General features: G+C 45.2%; 1 protein-coding gene across 4 annotated transcripts in view; it reads left to right on the top strand.

Annotated features, from left to right (window-relative positions):
• The window catches only part of ddx11 (DEAD/H (Asp-Glu-Ala-Asp/His) box helicase 11), a 31,251-nt gene that overhangs the window by 2,338 nt on the left and 12,128 nt on the right, over positions 1-16,785 (top strand). For all 4 annotated transcript variants that reach the window (XM_063196509.1, XM_063196507.1, XM_063196506.1 and 1 more), the window contains exons 4-19: positions 57-143; positions 627-775; positions 1,060-1,108; positions 1,222-1,329; positions 1,559-1,646; positions 3,090-3,301; positions 3,870-4,022; positions 4,115-4,161; positions 4,807-4,886; positions 5,525-5,566; positions 5,772-5,839; positions 5,942-5,980; positions 6,718-6,841; positions 11,252-11,383; positions 12,727-12,839; positions 14,179-14,251. In XM_063196509.1, the coding sequence (XP_063052579.1) occupies positions 57-143; positions 627-775; positions 1,060-1,108; positions 1,222-1,329; positions 1,559-1,646; positions 3,090-3,301; positions 3,870-4,022; positions 4,115-4,161; positions 4,807-4,886; positions 5,525-5,566; positions 5,772-5,839; positions 5,942-5,980; positions 6,718-6,841; positions 11,252-11,383; positions 12,727-12,839; positions 14,179-14,251 (1,564 nt within the window). The remainder of the gene's footprint in view (positions 1-56; positions 144-626; positions 776-1,059; positions 1,109-1,221; positions 1,330-1,558; positions 1,647-3,089; positions 3,302-3,869; positions 4,023-4,114; positions 4,162-4,806; positions 4,887-5,524; positions 5,567-5,771; positions 5,840-5,941; positions 5,981-6,717; positions 6,842-11,251; positions 11,384-12,726; positions 12,840-14,178; positions 14,252-16,785) is intronic.

Here is a 16,785-nt window from a genome sequence, read left to right as displayed (position 1 = left end):
AAGCACTGGTTATAGAAGTTAGTTGTGATGCTCATCTGCGTCTCTTGTTCTCTCAGGATGAAGAGATAAAGCGAAAGAGAAGGGAGGAGAAGCTGGAGATGATACGCCACAATGCACAGCTGAAATACGCCCTGAAGAGAAAGGTGTGTGTGTGTGTGTGTGTGTGTGTGTGTGTGTGTGTGTGTGTGTGTGTGTGTGTGTGTGTGTGTGTTTGGTGGTCTTTTTTTTACAGAGAAAGTGGAGAGAAAGGCATCTCTTTTCTCTCTCTCTCTCTCTCTCTCTCTCTCTCTCTCTCTCTCTCTCTCTCTCTCTCTCTCTCTCTCTCTCTCTCTCTCTCTCTCTCTCTCTCTCATATGCCTGTGTGTGTGTTTGTGTTGTTTGGTCAGGTGGTCTGTTTCAGACACTTGTTATTGACATCCTGTTCATGACCTTGATGGTGGCTATTGTCTCGTCTGGCAGCGGTTGATAGAAATCCTGTTGTTGACCATGATTGTGTTCTCAGGTGGTCTGTGTTTTATTTGTGTGTGTGTGTGTGTGTGTGTGTGTGTGTGTGTGTGTGTGTGTGTGTGTGTGTGTGTGTGTGTGTGTGTGTGTGTGTGTGTGTGTGTGTCCGTGTGTGCTGTTAGACTGAAGAGGAGGATGAGCTGTCCAAGCTGCTGCAGGAGACGTCGCGGGAGGCCGGCCCAGACAGCCTGGACTCCAGTCAGGACGCAGAGGATGAGCGCCTCATACTGGCAGAGTACGAGAGCGATGACGAGACGGCACCCAAAAAGGGGTAAGGAACGTGTGTGTGTGTGTGTGTGTGTGTGTGTGTGTGTGTGTGTGTGTGTGTGTGTGTGTGTGTGTGTGCTCATGCACTTTGGGGAGTGTTGGGGGATTTTGAGAAAATCTTCAATAATTAAATATTTTTTTAATTTTAGTGGGGACAGGTGCTAGCCTGGTTCACACCAGACGGTGTGTGTGTAGCTTTGGCGCCCAGGCTAGACAGGTGCCTCCTTTGAATGCAATATGTCAGCCTGTCAGTATAAATTATGTTGTTTGTGCGCATTCACCTGGCAGGTTGGGTGATGATGATGAAGATGACTTGGAGGAGGAGCATGTTACTAAGGTGTGTAATAGCTTGTTCTGTTTGTTCTCAAGATTTTATTGTAATGTTATCATAATGCTGTCGCGTGTATAGAGTGAATGTATAAAACCATGTCCTAAAACTGTGTTTGTTAGATCTATTACTGCAGCAGAACTCATTCTCAGCTGGCCCAGTTTGTGCATGAGGTCCAGAAGAGCCCGTATGGGTCCAGTATAAGCCTCGTCAGCCTGGGGTCACGACAGGTAAGACACCTCAGGCAGATGAAATGTAGACTTTCACTATAATAAAAATACTTCTAGTGCCTCATGTCCAGCTGGTGCAGTCCTTCTGTGCAAAGGATGGTTGATGTTGCCTATTTTGCAGATTTATTCTAAATGTTATACTATACATATGCAATATTTTTAGACATGTGTGTACATTTTCAAGCTAAACAATCCCTTTACGAGTACACTTCTTCTCCATGTCATGTAGAACCTGTGTATTAATCCTGAGGTGGTGCGACTGGGCAGCACTCACCTGATCAACGACCGCTGCATGGAGATGCAGAAGAACAAGCACGGTGAGACATTACATTAGATATAGGCAGAGTAACCGCACGAATAGACCAGTCGCGACGCGATTGAAGCGACAGAGAATCGCTTCTGTACAGGCACGAGCGATTGAAGCGACTAGTTTGTTGGTTGAAAGAAGAATGCAAGCATTCCAACTAGAGATGCACCGGATCAAGATCCGGTTCCGGATCCGGCAGGATAATAGGGTTTTTCACAGGATCCGGATCCGGTTCCAGGATCCAGGATCCGGTAGCCGAGGCTTTTCAGTTAAAATAGTTTGAGACAACGTGATAAAAAGGGCCCACGTGTGTGAGTAGGCTATGTGTTTCAACCCTTTCGTAGGATCCGGTATCCGGTTCCGGATCCGGCAGGATCTTAAGCAGTGGATCTGGTATCTGGCAGTATCCTAAAAATCAGGATCCGGTGCATCTCTAATTCCAACATTCCCATTGGCTTTGGTTACTGACCTCTATACAGTCATTGACTCTGGCACCTTGTCGCCCAACTGCGTCATAGCTCATTAGCATAACATAGCCAGGAGTTCAACTTCAAACTGTCGCTCTCGGAGTGTGAATCACCTCTAGTCTCCAGAATCGCTTTTGTTGCGCGACTCAATACAGTCAAATACTTCCGTCGCTCGCCTTGCTCTTGTCGCGGCTGGTCTATTCGTGCGGTAAGGCAGGTTTACTTGTATAGTCCCTTTCATACACAGAAGCCGTTCATTGTTCTTCATCCAAATACAGTAAAACCAGTACAGATGCCTTCATCCAAAGTTACTTACAAAAAAGAGGACATAAACAGCAATATGCAATGTTTGGGAAAGTCTAGAGAACGTAGTAGGTAACAAATGTTCTGCAAGAGGGTTTTAGATGTGGATCAGTTTTGAACATGTTTGAGTGGATTTGCATTTTAACGTATGCACCGTGGAAAGATTTGCATTATATTCTCATATGTAGAGGCTGGGAAAATGCAACACTGCCACAATTACAATCCAACCAAACTATTTATTTTGAAAGTTGACGTTCCTGCCAATGTAATAACTGTTTCCTTATTACGTTGGCAGGAAATTATTACATTGGCAGGAAGGTTGAGAAGTCTTTCATTTTGTCCCGTCAATGTAATAAAATCACTAATTCAGAGAAAGTAGATGTTTTATTATGTGCCTTTAACTTTTATTTGTATTAAAGGGCCTGAGACATTTCAGGATTTCTATGTTCTCATCAGATGGAACAAAATGTTACAAAATGTAATACTTCTCAGCCTTCCTGTCAATGTTATAATTTCCTGCCAACGTAAGGAGGCAAGTTATTACGTTGGCAGGAAATGAAAACCTTGGCCGGGCTATTACGTCTGAACTGCACATTTTTAAAATTCGGAGGGTTATTACATTGGTGGGAATGTATTACATTGGTGGGTGATGCGTTGCATTGTACTGGATTTCTATTGCACAGCCAAGGAGAAGACTGAGAAAGCGGAGGGAGAACCCAAGCGTCGTCGAGGTGTTGCCAAGGCGACGTGCCCGTTCTCAGGGTTCGAGAAGCTGATGACGATGAGGGACGAGGTCCTGGTGGAGGTGCGGGACATCGAGCAGCTGGTGACGCTAGGACGCAAGACACACACCTGTCCCTACTATGGCACCCGTAAGGCCATACCTGCTGCACAGGTACACACACACACACACACACACACACACACACACACACACACACACACACACACACACACACACACACACACACACACACACACACACACACACACCTGTCTCTACTATGGTACCCGCAAGGCCATACCTGCAGCACAGGTACATATACCCCCTAGGGTACATCAAACGCCCTAGCTTTGGAAAGTCCTGCAGTATCGTTCCTTTGTACTAATACTACTTCCCTGTAAAATGTTTGGCAGGTGTGTTTGTGTGTATACAGTATATGTGTATTGGGGTACGTCAAATGTCCCTTGAAAATTAAAACTTAGTACTATTGTACCTTTTGCATTAATATCATTTACTTGTAAAATGTTAGCAAATGGAAGGGTGATAAAGGGTAGGAACACACACACACACACACACACACACACACACACACACACACACACACACACACACACACACACACACACACACACACACACACACACAAATGCACAAACACCCCCGCATATGACTGGATGAGAGCCAATGATTTCTCAGTGCGCTGCTCCTGATCACTCCTTCTCTTCTCTTCTCTTCCCAGCTGGTGGTGCTGCCCTACCAGACCCTGTTGCATGCTGGGACGCGGCAGGCCTCCGGCATCCAGTTGAAGGACCAGGTGGTCATCATTGACGAGGCACACAACCTCGCCGACACACTCACCTGCATTCACAGTGCAGAGGTGACCGGGGCACAGGTATACTATGCACGCAAACATATTGCTTTGTCTGGCACAGTTGGCTGTGCAATATAGATGCATCTGATGCTGAATTTGTCTTTTTTTTGTAGCTTTGCAGAGCTCATTCCCAACTCACACAGTACTGTGATCGATACAGGTATGACACACACAGCACACCAACACACACAGCACAATACTGCTCTCAGATCCACACACACACACGCACACACACACACACACACACACACACACACACACACGCACACACACACACACACACACACCTTGCAGGGCAATTTTATCCTTTCAAATGCATGCTGTCACACAACATAAGATTATAATGTGCTATCTGATGTCAGTTAATGGGGAACGCTGGGGACTGATAAAGGATTAAAAAAAAAAAAGGTTCGCACACTCCTTTTGGATTTTTTTCTTCTTTAAGTTATTTTTTCTTCTTTTTATTCATTCATTCACTGCCAATGACGTTTCGACCTCTCTGTCTTCCTCTTTCATTGTCCTCCGTATTGCCATTATAAAGGCACACGCACGCGCTCCAAATGGGAACTGTTACTACTACAAGCGCACAAGTTCACAAGACCCATCAGTCTCTTTGAGATAGATTGATATGGACAGACTGCCCCAGGGCTTGAGGCTGCTGTCTGGAGTCAGTCAGTCTAGTGTATGTCTGTCACATCTGAGAGTTATGGAGGTCACCATGGCACTCTCACCATCCTCATTCCTGACCTTTTCATGACCCCCGTTCATGACCTTCTCATGACCTTTGCCCTACTGATCTACTCAGGAGCCGTCTGAAAGCCAAGAATCTCATGTACATCAAACAGATCTTGTTCGTACTTGAGGGGCTGGTTCGCACACTTGGAGGTGAGAAGTGTGTGTGTGTGTGTGTGTGTGTAGTGTGTGTAGTGTGTGTAGTGTGTGTAGTGTGTGTAGTGTGTGTGTGTGTGTGTGTGTGTGTGTGTGTCGGAAGTGCATGCATGTCTTTGTGTGTGTGTGTGTGTGAAGTGCATGCATGTCATTGTGTCCTAGAGAGGAGGAGGTGTGTGTGTGTGTGTGTGTGTGTGTGTGTGTGTGTGTGTGTGTGTGTGTGTGTGTGTGTGTGTGTGTGTGTGTGTGTGTGTGTGTGTGTGTGTGTGTGTGTGTACACAGAGAGATGCTCTGATCAGCTTCTGAGCAGAAGTTGAAAGCAAGTAAAGAGGCATTCTTCTGCAGTTGATTTTCAACTATGTTCTGAGCCGGCGCCTAGCTACTATGCACAGGACCAGATGTATGGTACAGGAAAAAGAACGTTTTTTTTTCTCGCAATCAGCTTTTTGATGGGCCAAGGGTGATGGAAAAAAAAATTGGTATCGCATCGGCCATAAAAAAGCCTGTATCGGTCGCCCCCTAGTACATACTGTAGTTACATTTATAAAACATGTACAGTGTGCGCATGTTGTTTGAGTGAGCAATGTGTCTTATTTGTGAGAAAGCTTTTGTTGATTGATGGCTTTTATCTGCAGGGAAAGTAGGACAGAACCCAAACACTCAGCGTTCACAACCAGGTGGGCATACAACACACACACACACACACACACACACACACACACACACACACACACACACACACACACACACACACACACACACACACACTGTACAAATACATTATAATGGGCTCAACACTGAGTACTGCCCTCAACAAAAACATTGACAAATGACGTAATTAGTACTGTGTTGTATCTGATGTGTATTGGGTCCTATGTGTAGGCACAGAACTGCAGACCATCAATGACTATCTATTTAAAGCAAACATTGACAACATCAACTTTTTCAAGGTAATACAATTCAATGACTCCTTTTGTCACACGCTCATGCATACACCAATATAGAGCTTTGAGGACAGGCTGACGTGCTTCTGCTTTTTGTGTCCGTCACAGCTGCAGAGGTACTTTGAGAAGAGCATGATCAGTAGGAAGGTAAAACTTTGTGACCTCTGACACACACACACACACACGCGCGCGCACACACACGCACACAGAAAGATCAACTTCCACTACAAAACAGTTTTACTCGCTCCTTTTGAAAAACGGAGGCTCACCCCAAGTTACATACACTTGTTTCCAAGTGGTGCATAACCTCCACAGGCTGTGTTTCCCAATTTACATGAACATCGCAGAGCCAGGAGCGACTAAGGAAGAGCCTATACATGTCAGGCACTATACACGAAAAGGCGTTGCCCACTAGGGTTTTCAAAACAAGTGGCGGCAGATGGCACTAAACCTCGATTAGCCTAGCTATCAGCTGTTTGCTACTCTCAGACACACACAGAGTAGGGGGAGGGAGCCAATCAGAGAAGCCTCATTTTCGCGTCACAGATATCCATGAGAATGACCGGAAAACCTTGTCATTTATCCACAAGCCACTTTACTAGCCTACAAAGATGGCTTGAAACAAAACAACCGAAAAACGTTTATTTATTTTTTAACAAAACCGACGCATAATGCATTCAATAATAATGGTGAACACAGCAATATTGATGAAATGACTATGAAAGTGGATCTTTAGTGTAACACAACATAAATACAATGCTCGGTTAACGTACATTTGTTTAAAAGCATAACATTGAATGCAGTCCATATTTTTTTCATGGATCTTTGCAAAAGGTTGACGTACACAGACAAGAAACTGAAAATGTTGTTTTTTGATCTTGCAGTTGAGTGGTTTTGCCGAGCGGTATGAGGGCTCAGGTGTGACCACACACGCCACTGGCAACAAGGAGAACCGTCGCACTGAGGGCCTGGGCCGCTTTCTACAGAGTCTACAGAACAAAGACACGGGTCAGGAGCACAGCACAGCACAGCACAGCACAGCACAGCACAACACAACACAACACAACACAACACAACACAACACAACACAACACAACACAACACAACACAACACAACACAACACACACCACAGTACACCACACAACACAACACAACACACCACAGTACACCACACAACACAACACAATACACCACACACAACACAACACAACACAATACAACACAACACCCATCAGACCACCACACAACACAACACAACACAACACAACACAACACAACACAACACAACACAACACAACACAACACAACACAACACAACGCAGCATCCATCAGACCACCACACAACACAACACAACACAACACACACACAACACAACACAACACAACACAACACCCATCAGACCACCAACACAACACAACACAACACAACACCCATCAGACCACAACACAACACAACACAACACCCATCAGACCACCACACAACACAACACAACACAACACAACACAACACAACACAACACAACACAGCATCCATCAGACCACCACACAACACAACACAACACAACACAACACAACACAACACAACACAACACAACACAACACAACACAACACAACACCCATCAGACCACCACACACAACACAACACAACACAACACAACACAACACCCATCAGACCACAACACAACACAACACAACACAACACAACACAACACAACACAACACCCATCAGACCACAACACAACACAACACAACACAACACAACACAACACAACACAACACAACACCCATCAGACCACCACACAACACAACACAACACAACACAACACAACACAACACAACACAACACCCATCAGACCACCACACAACACAACACAACACAACACAACACCCATCAGACCACAACACAATACAACCACAACACAACACAACACAACACAGCACAACCCCCATCAGACCACAACACAACACAACACATCACAACACAACACAACACAACACAACACAACACCCATCAGACCACCACACAACACAACACAACACAACACAACACAACACAACACAACACCCATCAGACCACCACACAACACAACACAACACAACACAACACAACACAACACAACACAACACACAACACACCACCACACAACACAACACAACACAACACAACACAACACAACACAACACCCATCAGACCACCACAACACAACACAACACAACACAACACAACACAACACCCATCAGACCACCACACAACACAACACAACACAACACAACACAACACAACACCCATCAGACCACCACAACACAACACAACACAACACAACACCCATCAGACCACCACACAACACAACACAACACAACACAACACAACACAACACCCATCAGACCACCACACAACACAACACAACACAACACAACACAACACACTACACAACACCCATCAGACCACCACACAAACACAACACAACACAAGACCACAACACAACACAACACAAGACCACCACACAACACAACACAACACCCATCAGACCACCACACAACACAACACAACACCCATCAGACCACCACACAACACAACACAACACAATACCACCACACAACACAACACAACACAACACAAGACCACCACACAACACAACACAACACCCATCAGACCACCACACAACACAACACAACACAAGACCACCACACAACACAACACAACACAAGACCACCACACAACACAACACAACACAACACCCATCAGACCACCACACAACACAACACAACACAACACAACACAAGACCACCACACAACACAACACAACACCCATCAGACCACCACACAACTCAACACAACACAACACAACACAACACAACACACAACACAACACCCATCAGACCCACCACACAGCACAACACAACACATCACAACACAACACAACACAACACCCAATCAGACCACCACACAACACAACACAACACAACCCAACACCCATCCAGACCACAACACAACACAACACAACACAACACAACACAACACAACACAACACCCATCAGACCACAACACAACACAACACAACACAACACAACACAACACCACAGCACACAACGCAACGCAACGCAACTCCACACAACACAACTCCACACGACACAACTCCACACAACGCAACTCAACGCAACAAGACACAACGCAACACAACACAACACAACACAACACAACACAACACAACACAACACAACACAACACAACACCCATCAGACCACCACACAACACAACACAACACAACACAACACCCATCAGACCACCACACAACACAACACAACACAACACAACACAACACAACACAACACAACACAACACAACACCCATCAGAACACAACACAACACAACACAACACAACACAACACAACACAAACACCCATCAGACCACCACAACACAACACAACACAACACAACACAACACAACACCCATCAGACCACCACACAACACAACACAACACAACACAACACAACACAACACAACACAACACAACACCCATCAGACCACCACACAACACAACACAACACAACACAACACAACACAAAACAACACAACACAACACAACACAACACCCCACCATCACACAACACAACACAACACAACACACAACACAACACAACACAACACAACACAACACAACACAACACAACACAACACAACACAACACAAGACCACCACACAACACAACACAACACAACACAACACAAGACCACCACACAACACAACACAACACAACACAAGACCACCACACAACACAACACAACACAATACCACCACACAACACAACACAACACCCATCAGACCACCACACAACACAACACAACACCCATCAGACCACCACACAACACAGCACAAGACCACCACACAACACAACACAACACAACACAAGACCACCACACAACACAACACAACACAAGACCACAACACAACACCCATCAGACCACCACACAACACAACACAACACAAGACCACCACACAACACAACACAACACCCATCAGACCACAACACAACACAACACAACACAACACAACACAACACAACACAACACAACACAACACACACAACACAACACAACACAACACCCATCAGACCACCACACAACACAACATAACACAACACAACACAACACAACACAACACAACACCCATCAGACCACAACACAACACAACACAACACAACACAACACAACACCCATCAGAACCACCACACAACACAACACCCATCAGACCACAACACACAACACAACACAACACAACACAACACAACACAACACAACACAACACAACACCCCATCAGACCACCACACAACACAACACAACACAACACAACACCCATCAGACCACCACACAACACACAACACAACACAACACAACACCCATCAGACCACCACACAACACAACACCCAGCAGACCACAACACAACACAACACAACACAACACAACACAACACAACACAACACAACACAACACAACACAACACAGCATCCATCAGACCACCACACAACACAACACAACATCCATCAGACCACCACACAACACAACACAACACAACACAACACAACACAACACAACACAACACAACACAGTGAAACACAACATAGAACAACACACAACACAACACAACACAACACAACACAACACAACATCCATCAGACCACCACACAACACAACACAACACAACACAACACAACATCCATCAGACCACCACACAACACAACACAACACAACACAACACAAACATCCATCAGACCACCACACAACACAACACAACACAACACAACACAACATCCATCAGACCACCACACAACACAACACAACACAACACAACACAACATCCATCAGACCACCACACAACACAACACAACACAACACAACACAACACAACACAACACAACACAACACAACACAACACAACACAACACAACACAACACAACACAACACAACGCAGCATCCATCAGACCACCACACAACACAACCAGGGATGCTCATGTCACACATGCTCTCATTTTTTGATAGGGGGTTAGATGATTTGGTGGCACGTGCCAATCTTAAGTGCAGTCACATGACGCTATTCTTGGTTATGGTAGGCTACTACTGCTACTACGGCCATGTTCATGATGTCAAACTATGCCTGTACAAAAGACTAATTCCTAACCTGTCTGAACAATGTGTGTCCACAAATCTAAAAAAGCATGTCAAAATGTGCCTAGACCAAAACCCATTCCTAACCCTAAGTTGTCAGTGAATAATGATTGTCCACCAACTTAAACCTGCCCCTAAAGAAATGTTTAGGGGAAAAAAAACATTCATTCCTTTCTCATGCCACTTCCCTGTGTCACATGCCACTAAAATAATCTAACCCCTACACAATTTTTCTTTATTTTGAGTGCAGTTCCACCTGAGGACCAGAAGGGGGCAGACGAGACCAAGCCCAATATCACCTCCCCAATGATGCTGGTGGAGAGCTTCCTCTTGGCACTAACCAGTGCCAATCAGGATGGGAGGGTGGTGATACAGAGTCAGGGTAGGCAGACATACTTTTGACCTCTGTGACAAATCGTGCATACACACACTCACTCTTGCTCTCTCTGTCTCTCTATCACTCTCACCTTCTCTTTCTCGCTGTTGCTCTCCATCAGTTTCAATTCAATTCAATAATTGCTTTATTGCCATGGCCAATAAGACATCCATAATGCCAAAGCAGCCATACAGATGACTAGAGGAATCACAGAAAGAAAAGAAAGAGGCCATAGATAGGGCTGTACATCCAACTATTGGAAAGTACCCGGTATACGGGAACATAGGGACTGTGAACATTTCTGAGATTTGAACTAAGTAATTGGCCAATAGATGGCAGGAAGCGGCAATAAGGCGCATTCCAAAAATGGATTCTCTCAGCATGTGGCATGGTGATACATACTTTGCAGCAAAAGGGGCCAAAGGCCCTACTGAGAGAATGGGCAGCTTTCTGCCAGTCTCCAGGGTGCCAAAACCTGGATTGCAAGGATATTTTACATTGAAGAAGGAAGTGCACCTCTCCCTCTCTCTCTCCCTCTCTCTCTCTCTCTCTCTCTCTCTCTCTCTCTCTCTCTCTCTCTCTCTCTCTCTCTCTCTCTCTCTCTCTCTCTCTCTCTCTCTCTCTCTCTCTCTCTCTCTCTCTCTCTCTCTCTCTCTCCCCCACGCACACACAGACTAAAGGTATGTACAGTACATGTGCATATGCTGTCTCTTGCTGTCTCAGCATTGGATGTAAATACACACACACACACACACACGTTCTTCTGCCTTACCCTTTCTCATTTCATTAATTTCGTTTACCTCCGCCCAAAGTCGTTTCTCTAAAGGCCACTATTCCTCTTCACTCAGTTCTTCTCTTCACACTGTGATGCTTTCTGGTCAGAAACTGGATTCTGTCTGAAGAGAAGCTTGTGGTCAGTTCAGGTTAAAGGGTTGTTGCCTGCAGCACGTACACACACACACACACACACACACACACACACACACACACACACACACACACACACACACACACACCTGCTATGTCATTTGGAACTGCTGCTGCTTGTCTACTAGTGGCACTCTTGTCACACGGTCTTAAATAATGGACACTTATATCTCTCTCTCTCTCTCTCTCTCTCTCTCTCTCTCTCTCTCTCTCTCTCTCTCTCTCTCTCTCTCTCTCTCTCTCTCTTCCCTCTCTCTCTCTTCCCTCTCTCTCTCACACACTCACTCTCTCTGCCTCTGTCCATTGCCTTCTCCTTTTGTTTGTTCCCACTTTTCCTCTATCCCTCTCTCCATGAGCCTATCTGTCCCTCCATTTTTTCTCGCTTTCTCTCTCTCTCTTTCTCTTCCTCTCTCTCTCTATAGCGTTCGTATCCCAGTGTTCCGTGCGCTTCCTGCTGTTGAACGCAGCTGTGCACTTTGCTGAGGTGCTGAAAGACTGCAGAGCCGTCATCATCGCTGGAGGCACCATGCAACCTGTGAGACACACACACACACACACACACACACACACACACACACACACACACACACACACACACACACACACACACATAAATACAATGAGTGCACTCATCTCCATATCTGAGCACACACTCACACATTCGCATGCAACGCGCCCCACATTGTGGCTCTCACCCCTCTCTCTCAGGTTCATTACACCATTCTGGCTGCCGAAGCCATACGCTGTAATTATGTGGTTATGCACGATAGTAAGCTGAGAAAATGGCTTTCTGAATGATGAAACACTCACTCACAAGCACAGTATTGACCTGCATGCATACCTCTGTGTATACAGTCACATACACTAGCACAGAAACTCGCACACGCTCACTCTCGTTCACTCACCATCACACTCACTCAGTCATTCACACACACACCTGCATGAGTGCACTAATGATTGCTAACATGCTCACACCAGACTGGCATCATGCATTCTGCATTGTGGTGCACCATCTTTGCATGTTAAGTCGTGCTCTACAACGATGCAAAAAAGCTTTTTGTCACATGACCTGGCTCACGTGAGGAGGGGTAGTTTTCCCTGCTGATGCGTGGAATTTCTGTTGATAAATGCGAGAAAGCTTAGCTGTGCCGTGGCCAAAACCATGCCTAACTCTAACCTGACCGTAAAGCCATGTTTCTGCCGCTTGACTTCTGTTGAGAACAGCGAAACAAGCAAGGGAAATGGCAACATTGTGCCTAGACCAAAACCAACCCTAGCCCATCACAGAGCGTTGTAGAGCATCAGTTAACATGCAAACTCGTAGTTTGCACACACACAATAGACGGTTCAAGACGGCTTGTTATCCAAACGTTTTGGATGATATCATGTACACACACACACACACACACACACACACACTCTAACCTGCATGAATGCTTTTCATGTGTGTAGTAGAGAGAGAGAGAGGTGGAGTAGAGTAACTTTATTGATCCCCAGGGGGAAATTCAGGAGTTAAGGTGTTAAGCTGGTGTGACTGCTCTGTTCTCATGACTAATTAGGACAGCCCCTACAGACACCTCTGTCCCACCGCATGACTGGAGTGTGTCTGCCTTTCACTCTGCATGCAGCCCACACTACCAACACAGAGCTATTTATACACACTTATTTGGCCTTCATCTTTCTCAGTTTTTATTACACGCTCTATCTCTCACACTTCACGCACACACACGGGTGCACCTTCATATATTAGAGATGTTCTACAGTCATGCGCCATGCATTCTAATGAAGCTGAATTTGTATTTGTATGTGTGTGTATTCACTCACTGTGCGTGTGTGCGTGTGTGCGTGTGTGTGTGTGTGTGTGTGTGTTTCAGGTGGCTGATTTTAAGGAGCAGCTGCTTCTTGCAGCCGGAGTGCGAGAGGAGCGAATCAGAGAGTTCTCCTGCGGTAAGTGGAGATGAGAGGAGAGGAGCAGTGTGGAGAGAAGACCAGTTGAACATCTTACCAGGCCTTAACAGTCAGTCAGATACTTAGACAGATAGATACAACGAGAGGTGAAGAAAAGAAATTACAGGACTGCTGGCAAGAACAGAGGGATGGATGAAGGGAAATGGGGAGAGATGAAAAACATCATGGGTACATAGAGAGAGATGGCTATGGAGCGCATGCAGTATGTGTAATTCTGCCTCAATATTATATCGTGTCTTTATAATGTGAAGAAAAGAGGGACTGCTGGAGCGAAGGAGATGAAGAGGCAGACTTGAGGGATACACAGAGAGAGAGAAAGAGTTTGAGATGGAACAGATGCCCAATTCTGCCTATGTTACATGTCTTGGTAAGATGTGTGATCATGTGCATGTTTGAGTGGTAATAATGGGATAAATGGATAAGCAGAGGAAGAGAGATGGAACGGGAGGGATAAATTGTTCCAAAGACGGGTGAAAGCAGTGGATTACACAAAAGGCATAAAGGAAGGAATGACTAGTGACAGGGCAAGTGGGAGGGGGAGGAGAGGAGAGGGGAAGACATGAGGTATACATAAAGAGACAGGTGAATTTGGAGCAGCTATTCTGTCAGCAAAATCACATACTGTATCTCTTGGCAATGTGTGGGATTGTGTACTTGTTTGAGTGGTTTGTGTACCAGTCAGAGAAATAGACACAGATCTGTGCATCTTTTATCTTGTCTGCTGTCATGTAAATGTGTGTTGCTGCCTTGCCCAGGGTTGAATGAATGAATGAATGATTTTATTTCACATCTTCAGTTCATATATATAAAATAAATACATGATTGAGTTTCATATAAACCGCACCACATACTTAAATAAAAAAACAGAGAGTCAGGATAGCACAATAAAGCTCGGAAGCTTATTTCCATTGTGGTCCTTGGTGTTAATAACTGTTAATAATCTGTGCATCTTTTGTCCTGTCTGTTGTAATGTAAATGTGCGTTGCTGCCTTGCCCAGGGTTCACTTGAAAAGACATCTATCTCAATGTGATTACGCTTCCCCTGGTTTGATAAAGGTGAAATACACATTTATAAAGATGGGAGGGATACATTTGTGTAAAGGGTCAAAGAAACAGATTATACAAAAAGAAAAAAGGAGTAATGATGGGTAGAGACAGGACAAGTAAAGAGGGATGATTGGTGGGAGGGAGAGGAGGAGGAGGAGGAGGAGGAGGAAGACATACTGGATACATAGAGAAACCGGTGGATTTGTAGTGCATACACAGCAACTATCCTTTTAACAATATTATGTTGTGGCTTTGGTAATGTGTGTGATTGTGTGCGTGTTTCGAGCCGACAGAGAAAGGAAAATGGGAGGAGGGATGATTTTTTTTGTGTTGAGAGTAATAGAATGTAGAAAAGGCAAAAAGATGCAATGACTGGTGACGGGACAAGTACAAAGGGATGATGGTGGTGGGAGGGAGTCAAGGAGAAAGACATAATGGATACATAGAGGAGGAAGAGGTGGATTTGGAGTGCAGCGCATACACCAGCTGTTCTATTCAACAGTATTCTATATCTCCTGGTAATATGTGTGATTGTGTGCATGTTTTGAGCTGTATCCTTGGGATTAATAGGCAGACAGAAAAAGGGAGATGGGAGGGATGCATTTGGATGAAGAAATGTGAAGGTAATAGGGTAGAGACAGCGCCGGATTGAGATGGCCTGGGGCTCCTAGGCTGCGCAGTCAGGGGGCCCCTAGGCTGCAACCATACCTAGGCTGTGCATTAATCTGCCCCAGGATAGAGAAGATAGAAAAGGCAAAAAGAAAGAATGATGCATAGACATACAGAGAGGGGTGGATTTGCAGTGCATACACCAGGTTTTCTGTCAATATTATTATATATATCTCATGGTAATGTGGGCGGTGGTGGCTCAGGTGGTAGAGGAGCCGTTCGGCAACCAGAAGGTTACAGATTTGAGCCCCTCGCTGCCTGACCCCATCGATGTGTCCTTGAGCAAGATATTTAAACCCAAAATTGCTCCTGGTGGCAGGGCGGTACCCTGCGGGGCAGCCACTGCCACTGGTGTGTGTGAATGGGTGAATGTGAGACATACAATGTAAAGCGCTTGGAGTGCTTGAAGGAGTGTAGACGCGCTATATAAATGCAGTCCATTCACCATTCAGTGCATAACGTGTGTGATTGCGCTCTTATTTGAGCTGTGCCAGTGGGACACAGAGAGAAAGGGAGGGATACATTGCTGTACAGAGAGGTGAAGGTAATGAATTATACAAAAACAGGCAATGATAGATGGAAACCAGAAGCTGTAAAAGAAGGATTGTTGAGGGAGTTGGAGGGGCAGAAAGACAAGAGATGGTTACAGAGAGGGACATGGATATGGAGCACATTTGCCAGACAGTCTGCCAACTACCTATATTTGTATGTGTCTCTTTGCAATGGGTGTGATTGCATATGAGAGCTGTAACACTAGGATAAACATACTAATACACAGAAGGATATAGGACTGCAGG

This window comes from Engraulis encrasicolus, chromosome 4 (assembly GCF_034702125.1).
Source record: "Engraulis encrasicolus isolate BLACKSEA-1 chromosome 4, IST_EnEncr_1.0, whole genome shotgun sequence".
In the NCBI taxonomy this organism is placed as follows: Eukaryota; Metazoa; Chordata; class Actinopteri; order Clupeiformes; family Engraulidae; genus Engraulis; species Engraulis encrasicolus.
This window is presented reverse-complemented; position numbering and strand designations above follow the sequence as displayed.